Source organism: Limanda limanda, chromosome 6 (genome assembly GCF_963576545.1).
Source record: "Limanda limanda chromosome 6, fLimLim1.1, whole genome shotgun sequence".
Lineage (NCBI taxonomy): Eukaryota > Metazoa > Chordata > Actinopteri > Pleuronectiformes > Pleuronectidae > Limanda > Limanda limanda.
The window spans coordinates 3,819,654-3,836,594 of record NC_083641.1 but is presented as its reverse complement, the minus strand read 5'-3'; the positions used below and the strand labels follow the sequence as shown (position 1 = coordinate 3,836,594).

The window sequence follows — 16,941 nt, the reverse complement described above, 5'->3', positions numbered from 1 at the left end:
AGGGAGGCATTGGTTCCCAAAGCTCCTTCGCCTGGTTCACGGTCAACCATGGGCCCTGCCAGTCAGGGCAGACCTCCTCTCACAGGCAGAAGCTCAGATATGGCACCCCAGATCAGACATCCTGCAGCTTTGGGCTTGGCCCCTTCTCAGTACCTCTCTCAAAGGTTAGATGAGGCTGTCCTGAGGACCATAGACAATGCCCGGGCTCCCTCCACTCGGGCTAACTATGGCCATAAATGGAGTGTGTTTTCTACATGGTGTCGCAACAGACAGGAAAATCCAGCCGCTTGTCCTATTGAGCTGATTCTCCGTTTCCTTCAGTCACTTTTGGACTCTAACAGGGCATCTAGCACCTTTAAGGTATACACTGCCGCAATTTCTTTCTTCCATGAGACAGTGGGAGATGTTACAGTTGGTAGACACCCTCTAGTGTCTCAGTTCATTAAAGGAGCACACCGCCTGCGACCAAGCAGGGCTCCCAGGGCTCCATCGTGAGCAATCCAGCCTGAAGTCTCTATCCTACAAAACAGCTTTCCTCCTGGCTATATGCTCTGCCAAAAGGGTGAGTGAATTGCATGCTCTGTCTATAAGTGACGATTGTCTAAGATGGAGGGCAGGTGGCCAAACCCCTCGTTTTTGCCTAAGGTCATAAACCATCAGACGGTAAATCAGGTGATCGAGATCAGAACTTTTCAACCTGATCCGGCTCTACTACAGGAGGAAGCCGGCCTGCCTATGTTGTGCCCAGTAAGGGCACTGAAGGCTTATATTGCACGCACAAAGTCTCTGAGGGGCTCATGCTCTCAGTTATTTGTCTGTTTTGGGGGTAAAAAAGCCGGCCACCCTGTGTCTAAACAGTGTTTGTCCCATTGGATCGTTAATACTATCGCTGAGGCCTATTCTGGACAGAACATACCAGTCCCAGATTCCTTGGTAGCTCATTCCACCAGGAGTGTGGCCACTTCCTGGGCTGCTTTAAAGGGGGTCCCTCTTTCAGAAATATGTGCAGCAGCGACATGGAGTGCTCCCTGCACATTCTCTAGATTCTACAGGGTCAATGTGGCTTCCCCCACACCATTGGCTTCCGCAGTGCTGCTCTCAGCTGCTGGGCGAGGATGTGAGGCGGTAGAGTCCTCCGTTCTTCGCGACCCTGATGATACTGGTCATCCGTGTTAAGACTGTGGTGACGGTCTGAGGGAGGTCGAAATAGATCGTAAGTTATGACCATAACTATGGAGGTTGACTTTGCGTTCTTACTTCAGGAGATTTCATAGTTCGACCTCCAGGGTGATTTATTAGGTTAGAGGCTCTGGACTCTTCCCTTCAACCCCTCATGGTGACACTAGTTATCTTCATCAACTAGTTTATGTTTTCATTTGTGTTTTTTTTTCTTCTGCAGAAATTATTACTAGTTTATTTCCAATAGATATTGGGAAGAACCATTTAATTTTTGGTGGGAATCAAGATTGGGGGGAGGGGCGTTTGGGGCAGTCAGAGAATAATTCAGAGATCTCAATGAAAGAAATCTGGCATCCTTATGAGTGTTTTCACTTTGGTAACCTAGTGAAATTAAATATGATTTCATATGTGGACTGTTAGGCCTTGGCGGAGTTATGCATATCATCAACTTTATTTTTTATTTTTATTGTATATTTTGGCAAGTCTGTGGTAACATTGTTAAACAGAAGAGTGGATCAGTTGTAACAGGTTTCAGGAAACAAAATCCTTAACAAACTGAACCTGTTGAGGGAGATTAGTTAGAGTTGCTAGGCCATTAAAGACACCTTCCATTTCCTGGGAGGAACCCATTAAACAGGCCATGGATAAAGCCAGCTCTTCAGACATAGAGGTTAATGGCTGCTTCTCCTGCATACAGTGCTGTCCATCCTCACCGACATGCTGAAGAGGTGGGGCATGCCAGATGTCGGCTCATCTACCCCAGACTAAAAGGTGGAGGGGTCAGAGGTCTTGGTTCAGATAGCTTTGCCTGCTCCGTACATGAGTAGAAGCTGGTCATGAAGTGCTCTGCTGCTTGGTGTCTCTGCAATGTTCTTACATATTCACAGTTGTGTAAACTGATAGTCAGATTAACCTGATAGGGCTGATAAGAAATGCATTTGGGCCCCAATTGACCTTTTTAGTGACAACAAAACAAAAACACACAGATATTACCACTAGGGATGCACCAATATAAATTCTTGGCCGATATTGATGTTTAAAACAACAATCTAGCCGATAACCATTTTTGGTGTTATTCATTCACCCTTTTGTGCCAGAAAGATAATTAAATCATTATTTAAAAAGCTCTATTAATCTGATAGGGCTGATAAGAAATGTATTTGGGCCCCATTTGACCTTTTTAGTGACAACAAAACAAAAACACACAGATATTACCACGCTATTATTTTAGTTCATAAAACCACAGGGGTCCCTTCACAAGAGAGGGCCAATAATTAAACAAACAACATGTTTGTTGATGTGTACAGTTCAAACTGTCAACAATATTTGGCCTCACATCAAGTACTTAGACCCAACTGACATGCAGTGCAGCTGGGGCTAGAGGAGCCTTAAGTCTGTACCATAATTACATTCATAAGCACTATGTATTCATGAAGTCAGTCTGATCAAAAAACAATTTTTATATGAGGCCCTGTAAGGAGCAGCAAATTATATTTTAAGATGAAGCGAGACATGTTTCTCTGATTTAGCTTTTAGTATGTCCTTACTACGTTGTTAACATTTCCGTAACTACCTCTGTTTGCTTCTGAATAATAACTTAAGTGCTTCCTCATCACAAGTAAAATCCTTTCACATTACAACAATCTCAAGGATGTAAAAGAGAAGTTTCTTTGTGGCAAAACCTGGTCTATTAAAATATAAAAATAAAAATATAACACAGCTTCAAAGCTCATGGATGGAAAAACACTTCTATCTCAAAACCCTTCATATAGAAAACTTTATGCAACGTGCTTCTGCATTACACATTTGACATTGTCAATTTTAAATTGCTGGTTAGTTTTAAATGTCTTCCATCAACCATTCTACATGGAAAAGTTGTCATGAACTAAACTGACATTGCATTTGAATGTAGGCAGTTTATGTGGTTGAGCGGAGATTAGATTTATCTATAGAGGCAAATTAGGGTTGATGTTCACTGTGAGTAAGATAATCCACCTTGCTCTCTTCTTTAAAAGAACTACTTACCTCTGCCAACCACAAACAAATGAGGACAGCAGTTTTTGGCAATCAAATTTCATTGAACAAGAGGCAGTCAGCGCAACTTGGCATCATACCAAACGCTTTGGGCAGTTCTGTTGTTGTTTTCCCACATTCTGGGAAGTTGGCATTGTAGACTATCCCCTTAGAGCCAAGCAAAGCTATAAACAGCACTTTGACACAAATGTATTTAGCCCTTGACCTTATTGAATAATTCTAAAGTTAGCAGTGAAGAATTTTTATGCCACAATTTTAACTTCTCTGTTAAGGTATGGTACCACCAAAACCCAACTTTGTGATCATATTCACCATTTTCTGCCAGTGAGACTATGGGCAATAGGCAATAGATTTGGATATGGAGAGTTGGGACTTATCCCTATCAGATATAATGTATGTGGAGTGATTAGGAGCCTGTGGCTAACTGGTGATTATTCAATTATTCAAAAAGTTTTGTCAAATGAATGCACATTTCTGCCATGAAATAAGAAATACATTTAATTTATCAATTTATCAAAGTGCTTTCTGGATAGTCACCATTTGGGGTATGACTGGCAGTCTTATGATAATAGCAGCCTCCTGCAATCGTTTAACTGCACTCATCTGTAACATTATGTATTATTGTTTTGTTCATATTTCATTTTTAACTTTATACTACATTTTTCTTTATTTCTTTCTCTCTTTTTTTATTCTTTCGTTTCCTTCACTTCTATTGATAAATGATTGACTGACATTGAAGCTGTTTTTCATTTGCTTTTATCATTATATCTTGTGAAAGCACTTTGAAACTTTTGTTTTGAAAATGATTTAGATTATTATTATTTAGAAAACAGTTAGTGATTCAGGGTCTTTTAAGAAAACAACACTTGATTTTTTTGTGGCAAAACCTGGTCTATTTAAAAATAAAAATAAAAATATAACGACGCTTCAAAGATCATGGATGGAAAAGCACTTAAATCTCAAAACTCTACATCCGGAAAACTTTATGCAACGTGCTTCTGCATTACACATTTGAAATTGTCAATTTTAAATTGCTGTTTAGTTTTAAATGTCTTCCATCAACCATTCCACATGGAAAAGTTGTCAAGAACTAAAATGACATTGCATTTGAATGTAGGCAGTTTATTTGGTTGAGCGGAGATTAGATTTGTCCTAGAAGTAAATGAGGAGGCAAATTAGGGTTGATGTTCACTATCCTGTGGCTGTGGGAAAGATAACACACCTTGCTCTCTTCTTTAAAAGAAGTACTTACCTCTGCCAACCACAAACAAATGAGGACAGCAGTTTTTGGCAATCAAATTTCATCGGAAAATGAGGCAGTCACCTCAACTTGGCATAATTTCAAAAGCTTTGGGAAGTTGTATTGCTGTTCTCCCACATTCTGGGAAGTTGGCATTGTAGACTATCCCCTTTGAGCCAAGCAAAGCTATAAACAACACTTTGACACAAATCTATTTAGCCCTTGACCTTAAAATATTGAATAATTCTAAAGTAAGCAGTGAAGAATTTTTATGCCAGAATTAGTCCAGAATTCTTTAAATTTTTCTCTTAAGGTATGGCACCACCAAAACCCAACTTTTTGCACATATTCACCATTTTCTGCCAGTGAGACTATGGGCAATAGGCAATAGATTTGGATATGGAGAGTTAGGACTTATCCCTATCAGATATAATGAATGTGGAGTGATAAGAAGGCTGTGGCTTACTGGTGATTATACAATTATTTAAAAAGTTTTGTAAAATTTCTGCCATGAAATAAGAAATAAATGTAATTTATCAATTTATCAAAGTGTTTTCTGGATAGTCACCCTTTTGGGTATGACTGGCAGTCTTATGATAATAGCAGCCTCCTGCAATCGTTTAACTGCACTCATCTGTAACATTATTTATTATTGTTTTGTTCATATTTCATTTTTAACTTTATATTGTATTTTTCTTTCTTTCTCTCTATTTCTTTTATTCTTTTGTTTACTTCAGTTCTATTGATAAATGATTGATTGACATTGAAGCTGTTTTATATTTGCGTTTATCAATATATCTTGTGAAAGCACTTTGAAACTTTTGTTTTGAAAATTACTTAGATTATTATTATTTAGAAAACAGTTTATGATTCAGGGTCTTTTAATAAAGCAGACACTTGATATTTTTTTCACTAGCTTATATTGATATTTTTCTTTATTATTAATAAAAACACAACAATAAACAGTCACTTCGTCCTTCTGTAACAACTTTTATTTATTGATTGTGGATGTGTTAGTGTTGCTGTTAAACGATAAGATACACCATGTTACCACAATAAAATCAATACCAAAAACAGCATTGGGCAATAATACAAATCTATTGTAGAGATTAATGGGAAATGGCACCTTTAGTTCTCTTCTCATCATCCCTTCTTTCATGCCCTGCAATTATTGTAAAACAGCTCCCCTATTGGCTGATTGGAGGACTGCTGGAGGAATTCTCCCAGCCCATCCAGAGAGAGATTCTCCACCCAGTTCTCCTCTGTGTTCCTCGCTGTGGCAGCACCGCTCTGCAGGGGCATCCCATTGTTGTCAACACAGCAGTAGGCGTTCCACAGGTAGTCTGGGATGTTCACACGCTTTATGTTGTTTTTCACAATCCAGTTGTCTGCTGAGGGAACAGCACCCACCAGCACATAGGCCTTAGAGCACTTGCTGCGGAAAAGGTCGTTGAGCTTGGACTCGTGGATCCTCCAGGCGTTCTGGTTCAGCTTGGGGTTCTGGGGAACCACATTGGTCAGGGTGAAAGTGGCGTTGCGTCCAGGGACTGTAAAAGAGAGGGACGAGAGTTCCAGTTGATTATGCAAGAAGAAGAGTGAAAGATCTATCTCATTCATCAAGGATACATCTTAAATGAATGCTGATTGGGAAATAATTTGATGTTGAAAAATATTCCTTTTGAAAAAAAAAACCTACACAATAATTATTTATAATTTCACTGCGAAAAACATACAGTTATTTATACAGCGTGCTCCCACCCATGATTAAACAATAATAAAAGGCCAGCCTGTGGAGTATGTTGTAAATTATAAATATCTTGGGACAGTCATTGATTCTGAACTAACCTTTAGTAACGACTGTGAGGCACTTTGAAAAAAGGCCACCAGCATTTGTCTTGCCATAGAAAATGTTCCTGTTTTAACATTGACGTAACCATACTGAACCTCTTTTGTCGAGCTTTCATGGAATCTGTGTTATGTTTTCCCCTTGTGTCTTGGATTGGTAACCTGTGTCTGCAGGACAAATAAACCAAATAATAAAGTGCTCTAGTAGGCTTATAGGCGAGTCTCAACGCCACCTCCTGGCGCTTTACTCCACTCAGATTAAACACAATGCCAACTCCTTTTTTTGGTATGATTTTCACCCTTTAAATAGCGAGTTCCAGCTCCTCCGCTCTGGCCATAGTTATGTGGCTCCTAAGGATCGAAGCAAGCGCTGCAGAGAGAGCTTTGTACCTGCAGCGATTGTGCTTCTTAACAAATAGGTACAGGGGATGCACCTCATCCTTAGCACTTTTAGCACTCCAGGCTGCTGTAGGAGCAGTGGGTGGCTATGGGGAGAGGGTGGTTAAGCACTTGTCGTGACTCGTTGCTGTTACAAGTTCAGTGCTGTCTGCTGTATTGTGTTGATGTCTGTTGTGATGTGTTTTATTTTTATGAATTGATATGGTTCTGATGTCCTCTTTTTAACTAATGTTGTATTGTGGTCGGTTTCCATGGATTTCTGTTCCCTGTATGCACAAGTCATGTATCCTTGGGTACTAATAAAGAAACCTAACCTGACCTAACAGGTATTACCTTGCAGAGGATATAAAGCAGCAGTAGGTATGATTAAGTATCTGCAAATGTCTTCTGGCATAGTAGCTGCTCTATATTTATTCTTTTGTGAAACAGGAGCTACGTTAAACTGTGAAGATTAAGTTAAGATACATCGGAATAATATTACACATTTGCCATTGCCAGTAGAATCAGATAAAAACACAGTGTATTTTGGGCAAGTTTAGGGTCACATATGTCGTTACGCACATGGCTTTGTATCATGCAAGATGATTTAAGTATAGAGGTCAAGGTCACTGCGAACATGCAGCTGTGCTAACATAATTTTATTGCCTCTTTAGTGAAGTATGTCCTTCTAAGAAACCATTCAAACCTTTTATGATCAAAGTTAGAAGTGTTGCAGATCCATGGCGAGGAGTAAATACTTCATGTGTGTTGCTCTTTCTCTGTTGACCCTTCTCGCAGCATGTGGAGACATTAACCGTCTCACTGGCTAAAGTCAACTTTCCTCATTGAGACGCATCCACTCCATCATTTCAGGAAATGACCCCACTCATAACCATCTCACAGTAAACAGTATTACTTATGAACGAATATCTACACCAAGAGGGTATTGGCTGCAGGCCATGCTGACGTTGGGAGGATTACTGAAAATTTTTACTTGACATCATTTAGCAAATCACATGATAAGCATGATGGATTTAAAGCAGGGGTCTCAAACTCAAATTACCTTGGGGCCGCTGGAGGCAGTATCTGGGTGAGGCTGGGCCGCATCAGGTATTCCACAAAAAAAAAAAAAATTTGCTAAAAAAATCCAAACTTCTCTAATGTCATTACTAACAGTTATTTAACTTCAATGGGTTCTTCTGAACATGAATAGAATATTGAAGAACACGAACAGTTCTTGTAAACATGGCTTCTCTTGCCTACTTCTTGCTGCCAGAGACCTGGCAGCGCTTCCTCTCACATAGCTGAGCCACATTTGGCTTGAGGGAGGAAGCAGTTGAGACCCTCAGTATGGCTTGAAGATGATCATCAGTAAGCCTGGACCTGTACCTTGACTTATTGAAGTTCAAGGTGGAGAAGAGCTTTTCACACAAATATGTGCTCCAAAAAAGGCACATGGTCCGCTTGAACATTCGGGAAAGCTCAAGGAAGCTGGGGTTCAATTCTCACAAAAATTGCCCAAGCTTGTCTTCCTTTCCACTCACCTCCCTGAACTTGGCTTTGAGGTCAGAGTTGCACTGCAGGCCAATGAGCTCCATTTGAAGCACAGGAGGGGCATCTTGCACATCAAAGGAGAAGGGATCCGCAAAATTTTTGTAAAAGTCGCTGTGTGCGTCTTGAAGTCTGCAAATCTATGATCAAATTCCTCCTGTAGCCTCACATTTTTCTATACATTTTTGTGCTTACTTTGTGCCTGCGTGTTGGCTTGCCTGCGTTCTGGGACTTATTTGAGCAGATCCGGTACCTCTCATATCGAAAAAAATATGAACATTAAAAAAAGTTTTTTAAGAAATGATTAAAATAAAATATAACAATATAATGTAATCACTAGAAAATTACGGAGCCCCTGTTGACATCGGTGGATGAATTACTAATTTGTGGCCACGCAATAACAAGATAATCTAATAAATTATATATAAAGCTTTCTTAACAACAGCATCACAATTTCATAAAATAATAACAAATGCAGACTTCTAAGATGAACCAAAATAACTAGCACATCGTCATGTACAGTCCGTGGCTCGGTGCGTAAATGTCACCACCAGAGGATGAGGGAATTTAAATCATTAAAATTCATCCACACATATCAGGTGTAAATAATAATGTAAAACAGCCCAGACTGTAAAATGTAGATATTAGCTCAATGACGTGTTATAAACTGCTGCGGTTTAGAATAATCTGTCTGCGTAAAGAAGCTCCCGTGTGTGTGTGTGTATGTGTGTGTGTTCCGTTCCGCTGGACACAGAAGTCGCCTTTGCTCAAGACGCCACTTTATTAATCACTGACATAAAGACTGATACCGTCACTGCAGTATAGCCTAAATAAGTCCCACTGCATTGTAAGTGGCACGTGTGTGCTGTTTTAAGCGGCGTTTTATGTGCGTTCCGGGACCTGTGCTCGTCGTACCTGCGCTGTGATATGTACTTAGCGTTCCGGCACCTTGTGATTTATAAATGAAGCACTGGATACATCATGACCTGCGCGAAAGAGGGCGGAAAACTATTAATTTCACCCTCCTGCACTGCACATCCAAAGCCACTCTTTTCTCTCCCGGCTCTCTCACTCACTCACTCTCACACGTACACACACACACACGACCCCGCCCCCCATGTCACTCACTTGCATGCTGCGTTCACTGGTCAGGCACACAGTAGGAAACCAGAACATCATAACATTGTCCCACACAGCAGCTAACAGCGGAGCTGCTACAATGTTTGTGCGGGCCGCACTAACATTAAACTTTCATATTAAGGTGGGGGCCACAAAATATCGTCCCGCGGGCCGCAATTGGCCCGCGGGCCGCGAGTTTGAGACCCCTGATTTAAAGTAATATAGAAACACTTTTGTCAAAGTTCTCAATAAACACTGTTGCTTAACATTTTTGGTGTTCCAAACAAACCCCTCCTACCTGCATGGTGTCCGTTGGGGTTAAGGTGACCTCGGTCGAAGCCAGAGTGTGTGTAGTCCTCATTCAGAGCCTGTCTCTCTCCCAGGTAGACCCCAGGGTGGTCCCTCCCCAGCCAGTAGCCATCCTTCATCTCGGCTTGCCAGGACGAGTTAACCAGCTGAAAGGCAAAAACGAACCTTTAAACACACCAATTGCCAAATGCAAGCACAGTTTCTGTACAATATCCTTGTACAAAAAATATAGATTCTTTATTTATGCATGTATGTTTATGTATATACTCCATACTTAATATGTATAACAAATTGTGGTGATGATGAATTTTGAACACATCAGTAGATTCACACAAAGTATGAACACACCAACCTGAGGCTCTACAAACCACCTCTTCTCCCTGCCTCCTCCATTGCTGGGCTGGAACTGATAGGCAGCGTAGACACCAATGCGATGGTTGGTGTCATAGAGTGTGGCAAAGTGGTACCTGATGGAGAGAGATGAAGACGATAATTAAGACAATAGATGCATCGCTATAGAAAATGAGAGCCAAAGAAACATTTACACTAAAAATATCCACTGACAAGATTTTAGCAAATGTCCAAGATTCAAATGATCAGTTGAAAGTGAATGAAAAGATGAATTAGACAAGAAACCAAGCATATGCACATCTTCCTGAGCAAAGTCAAGTTGTGTATATGTTGTGTTTTACTGTAGTGTAATTTCTTAGTTCCCCTGCCCAACCCTTATTTACCTGTGTTTGTATGTTAATATAGGCAAAGCCATTTAATTTAAGCAATTACTAATTTTGATGATACAACTTAAACTAACCATGTAAGAGATAATAATATTATATTGAACAATCTAGTTTTACTTGCTCAAGCATTTAACCAATATTCCTCCTCAGTCTGCTCTGCCTCTTCAACTGAATCTTTCTGTGGTCGTTTTAAACAAAGAATTGTCTTTTCGACAGCTCCTTCAGAAGTATAACACCTGTTGAGGTACAGGGAACCATTAATGATCTAAAAGTGGGCCGGGATCCTGGGTTAGATGGGATTGGAAATACCCATATTGGTATGTACCCTCTCTGTGAAGTCTTTCATATGTCATTGTCCAGTTGTGAAATACCTGTCATATGGAAATGTTCATGCATAAGTCCCTTGCATAAAGGTGGGGATGTACTCAATAACTATAGATCAATTTCAATCCAAACATTTTTGAGAAGCTAATTTATAATGAACTATCAAACTGTCTAATTCAGGGGTGTCCAAACTTTTTATCCCGAGGGCCACACACAGAAAAAATACGAAGGTCTGGGCCACTGACGCCACGCACCCCTGCCCTGGAGCGGACTGTATACAGTGCACCTCAATCGCGTCGCTCAGGGGAGGGGGGTGTGGCGGCGTTCTGAGGGACAGCTGGCAGGTCAGGGTGAGTTTGGCGCTACCTAGTGTCTTAACTGAGAAGTGCAATACAGTGGGCCATAGTCCATTACATTTCATGTAGCTGACGCTTTTATCCAAAGCGACTTACAATAAGTGAATTCAACCCCGAGGGTACAAACCCAGAACAGCAAGAATCAAGAAAGTAAAATGTCTTCAAAAATAAAGCAAAACTACAAAGTGCTATAAGTAAGTGCCATTTAAGTGCTACTAAACTGTTAGTTTCCACATTTTTTAGTACTTTAAAAAAAAACATTATAAATACGGGCTGTAGTTTGGACACCCCTGGTCTAATTCATAATAACAATTTATCACCTTTTCAATCTGGTTTTTGATCAAATAACTCCACAACTACAGCTTTGCTAAAACTTACTAATTATATTATTTCTCAATATTAATAATTAAACTAACAGGAGCAATCTTCCTCGATTTGAAGAAAGCATTTGATCAGGTCAACCACTACCTTCTTTTAGACAGATTTATAGTCGGATTTTACGCAGGCACACAAGCACGCGTCAAAGCTATAACGCTAACTATACGACAAAGCTACGCAAGCGTCAGGCAGCCCGCAAGGCTGTGATTGGTCTGCTAACTGCATCCTTTCCGGAGTCGCATTTCCGGTTTTATGCCCGATAATACTGGCAGAAACCACGGAAGATTTAGAAGAACGAATATGGATCAAATAGAAGAGCGTTTGGCAGAAGAGATCCGAAAGTTTGACCCCTTGTATAACCCGTCACTGACTGGCAGATTTGTCCGCCAGAAAAAGGCTATGAGGAGCCGCCGTGGCGATGTAAATAAACAGTCCACGACGACTGCCACACACAAAGAAGGCGTCTCTAAGGCCGTCTTCGACAAAACACGTTACTCCGCCTAGTGTTCTGGCGGGGAATTGCTTTGCAACACTCGGAAACCTTGGGGAACTATAAAACCAAAACGAGTCCGTCGATGCAACTGCGTGCCAGCCGCAGTTGCAGTCCCAGTACTATATTGACAAGTTACACATGAAAGGACGGTAGAAAGGAAAAGAAAGATAGCGATTCAGGTAGAGAAAACCAAGGGAGAGGTACAGACGACTGAGCCGGAGAAAGTGGAGAAACAGGACTGAAACAGAGAAAGTGGAGATACAGGAGTGAGCTGGAGAAAGTGGAGAAACAGGAGTGAGACGGTGAAAGTGGAGAAACAGGAGTGAGACGGTGAAAGTGGAGAAACAGGAGTGTGACGGAGAAAGTGGAGAAACAAAGGAGTGAGATGGAGAAAGTGGAGAAACAGGAGTGAGCCCGAGAAAGTGGAGAAACAAAGGAGTGAGATGGAGAAAGTGGAGAAACAGGAGTGAGACGGTGAAAGTGGAGAAACAGGAGTGAGACGGTGAAAGTGGAGAAACAAAGGAGTGAGATGGAGAAAGTGGAGAAACAGGGGTGAGACAGAGAAAGTGGAGAAACAGGAGTGAGATGGAGAAAGTGGAGAAACAGGAGTGAGACAGAAAAAGTGGAGAAACAGGATTGAGACGGTGAAAGTGGAGAAACAGGAGTGAGACGGTGAAAGTGGAGAAACAAAGGAGTGAGATGGAGAAAGTGGAGAAACAGGAGTGAGACAGAGAAAGGGCGAGAAACAAAGGGATGAGACGGAGAAAGTGGAGAAACAGGAGTGAGACGGAGAAAGTGGAGAAACAGGAGTGAGACGGAGAAAGTGGAGAAACAGGAGTGAGACAGAGAAAGGGCGGGAAACAGACGAGGGGATGTGGGATATAAGAGGGGAAGAAAGTGATTCTAAAACTGTTCAATTGTTAAGATGTGTTTAATTATCTGTAAGATTGGTGGATAAGTTAAGCCCTTTATTTGAGCATGCACAATTTTTATTTTTTGAAATGCAGCCCTACTTTTATTTAGTCAATGAGAGAACATTATACATATCTGCAATCATACATATATGTTCAGTTCTATATTAGGTGACAATAAATATTGTCAAAAAGTTTTTGAATCGTACTGAATTAATTTGATTCGACAGTCAGGTGGTGAGTACATGCAGATGTTTATACAACTACTAAACGGCTACTTAAATATATGTCACACCAAATAGTTAGACATTATGATCTTCCGGACCTTTGCTTCCAGAAATTTTCTCTAACTGGACCTCTTTTTTTGTTGAATACCCCTGCTTTACACTGTTGGTCTGTCTCAAAATGTTATACTATGTTTCAGCTCTTATCATCATAGCAGGAAACAATCTTTTGTTATACAGTGAAACAGATCTGATAAATAAATAAATAAACATAAATAGATGTATTTGTTATCTGGGGATAGCTTTTTTTTCTAAACTCCAAACATATTGTTTATAGATGTAAGTTTGACTTAAACCTATCATGTAAAATAAGTTTATTTACCTGTTGACAAAGCGATGACACAGACGGGCCGCCCCAGGAGTAGAAGCCCCCAACTCTGGCACCTTCTCTTTGTAGAAGTACTTCATACATTCTGGTTCATCCTGGGTCAGAATGACAAAATTAGACAAGCCCCTGATTGAATCACCAACACAACACACACGTATGGACGCAAATGTGTGTCCAATAAATAAACTGAAGTCACCAACCTCAAACTGTCCCACAACATCAGCCCGGACAGAGAGGAGGAAGAGGAGGAGAGCACACAAAGGTTCCCAGCTCTGCATTGTGGATACAACTTTAGGTATCAGGGATTCTGGACTGCTCCCTTGAGTCAAATGAAACAAAAAAGAACAAATTCATGTTACATTGCGTTGTCAACAACTACAGCCTGAAGGCTCTCTCATGGAAGGGGGGTCCGTTTGTTTGCAGTGTATGTTTGCATGTGTGTATTTCCACTCACCTGCCGGTGCACCAGTCTGCTTCCACACGCTGCCCTGAGTAGGAAGGGGCTTTTATATGTGACTTCTCCTCACCTTTCACCTTATTTGTCCGCTGCTTTTATCTGCACGCCTGTATGCCGACATGTGACATTTGCGCTGGATGACCCTTAATCAGGTGTGGATGAAGATGACCAAGAGTGAGAGTGTAAAGAGTGTAAAATTTGTGCTTTGAATGTGGAAGAGCGAGCGGAATATGTGATTGATGTGAGACAATATCCTGTTTATGAAGTCCGATACTGTTCTTAAGTACAAATTTAGATTTAACTGTGTATTTTCATTTTCAGCTTCTTTATAAATCTACTACACAAAAAATCGGAGGCAAGTGTTGTGTTTCTAACTCCACGACAGTTATTTGATTACTGTAGTTACTCTTTACATTCCATAGTCAGATTAATAATATAATATAATGTAATATAATATAATATATTCTTTGTCTTATTTCTTATTATTTAATTTAGTTTATCATTATTATTATTATTGTTATTATTCTAAATATTATATATAATAATATATAAACTATATATTTAAAAGAGATATGATATAAACTATAAGAAACTAAGATATGCCTTTTGATTAGTATATGATATATTGAAAAATGCACAGATTAATGCATTATAGCTATAATCCAAAAATATAGTATACATTATTCTGTAAACAAAACATTAGTACACACACAGTCATTTGATGCAAATTTTCTTCTTTTCTAAAATTTAGATCACATGATAATAATAATAATAATAATATTTCTACACGGTGGTATTGATACTTATAAGATTTGATATTTCTGCCACCAGTAGTTTCTGTAAATTTGTGTTTGACTCACAGTGTATATCGAGGAACTGTCTATTTCATGTCTGTTTCCTTTTGCACAGTCACTGTAAGTCAGACCTTAGGAAGCAACAGCATAAACAGTGTTTGCATCAGTGACTTCAAATGCGGCATGTTGAGAACATGTGCAACTGGCACCCTGAGTCACAACCCCATTTTCCTCAGGTAACACTGAGATATGGGTTCATGTGCTGTTTTTCCCACGATCAAGGTAAACACTGTGTGTGTAAACCTAACATATCGGCTTCTCCCACTTTCTAGGTTACACTCCCATAACCTGCCCCCTCACCTCTCCTCTCCTCTCTCCCCCCATTCTCACCTCTCACCCAAACCGGTCGAGGCAGATGGCCGCCCACACAAAGTCTGGTTCACGAAGCTTCCTTCTGTTATGGGGGATTTTTTTTCTCTCCAATGTCGACAAGTGTTTGCTTGAACTCTATAATACTGTCTGGTTTCAGCCTTACTATGTAAAGTGCTTTGAGATTATGTATGTCTTGAATTGACATTATGCAAGAAAAATTGAATTAAATAAATTGAATTGAATTGAATTTTTGATGTCCTTATCTACAGTCCAAACAATTGGAATGACACTTTTACGAATGTTTTAATTTGTTTAAGAATTTGCAATATTTACTCTGGGAGAATACAGAAATCTACCAGGGAAATATAAGTGACTTTGATTACAAAACCCCCCAAAATGTCTCTTAACCAACATTTTTATATTTTCATAAAACCATCCAGCTCAAAATAGCTTACAAAGCGGGGGATTCTATTGTTACTACCATTTCTATACTAAGTTCAAAGTGTCCCATGTGTACATCAAGAACTCCTTTTCTTTGACGGAGATTATTTAATTCTAGAGAAATTCAAGGGTGAAGTACAGGTACAGTGAAAATCAACCGAACAGAATGGGTAATTATATTTATGTATAAAAGCATTGAAAATGTTCTCTAATTATTCAAATTAAAAGTATCTTTACTGCAGAAAAATAGCCTTATTGAATATAATATAATATAATATAATGTTTGATTTTACATTAAATTATATTTCTTACAGAAAATAAATAATTTAAAAAAGTAGTCCAATCGGATAAAGCGGAATAAATGTAAATACAGATACAAGTACCTCAAAAAAATTGTGGAGCACAGTACAAACAAATGAGTAAATGTACTCAGTTATTTTGCACCACTTTACGTGGTGCATAACATCCTTGAAGAAATGACTGCACTCAAACATGATGTGGAAGTTCAAATGTGAAAACATCTAATCACATAAAAATAAATACTCAATTTCTTGAGAGTCGACAGGGAAAGCATAACATTATACTGTGAAAAAGTGCTTTTGAAGAATGTTTTGGATAATTTCTGAGATGTTTGTGTCTTTGATCAAATTTAAATGGTTCATCCTTAATATTTGATTAATGATTATGATCAACGATATTTAGTTGGTTTGTTGTGAGACAAGATTTCAGCAACACTTGACTTTAACATTTAATTGAGTTGTGTCAGCTCTGTTGCCCTGACACTTAAGTAAGTTCACTCTGGAAATAAAAAGTGATTGCTATCATAACCTTGCAATAAATCGATTCAGCGTTTAAATCAGTCTGAGAAGGTAAGTTCTTGTAAATTCAGTTAAATCACTGTCATAAGCTGCAGCTACACTGAGGCTGCCGTCTAAAAAGCCAACTCAAGTAAAAATCAGATTACAGGTTCACTCATCGATTAAGTTGACTTAATTTAAACACTTGTAGTTTAAAATCCTTAAAGTCAAATAGAGGAATCTAAAGGTTGAATAAAACTGACTTGGAAAAGAGTCACGGAGGCTGGTGGATGCCAGAGAACACATTGAAAACATCAGGAATAAGATAAAGACTCAGGCTTTATTTAATCAGCCTTGTGTTTTCCCATTAGTCTGCCGGCACTCATTTTTCACATTAGCAAAACATGTAAATCTCACAGCAGTACATGAACTGGAAGACACTACACAGTGTTATAATTGTGTTGGCCTAGTGTAATTGCTTTATTGTTAAGGGAAATAAACAAATGCAGCTGTTAATGAGCCGTAGTGTTTGGCTTTCTATCTAATTTAAGATGTAAATAGTGTAAACACATAGCGAGGGAAGAAAGGACAAAGTATGGAGTCAGATGATCATT

At 39.5% G+C, this 16,941-nt stretch overlaps 1 protein-coding gene across 1 annotated transcript; it reads right to left on the bottom strand.

Annotated features, from left to right (window-relative positions):
* Positions 1 to 5,440: 5,440 nt before the first annotated feature.
* On the bottom strand, positions 5,441 to 13,935 carry si:dkey-243k1.3 (endonuclease domain-containing 1 protein-like). The gene is made up of 6 exons (XM_061073696.1): positions 13,921 to 13,935; positions 13,667 to 13,785; positions 13,461 to 13,561; positions 10,008 to 10,122; positions 9,645 to 9,801; positions 5,441 to 6,000 (listed from the first exon to the last, which is right to left on the bottom strand). Exons 2-6 carry the CDS (start codon positions 13,742 to 13,744, stop codon positions 5,609 to 5,611), a joined length of 843 nt encoding a protein of 280 aa, XP_060929679.1. The 5' UTR covers positions 13,745 to 13,785; positions 13,921 to 13,935; the 3' UTR covers positions 5,441 to 5,608.
* Positions 13,936 to 16,941: the final 3,006 nt, after the last annotated feature.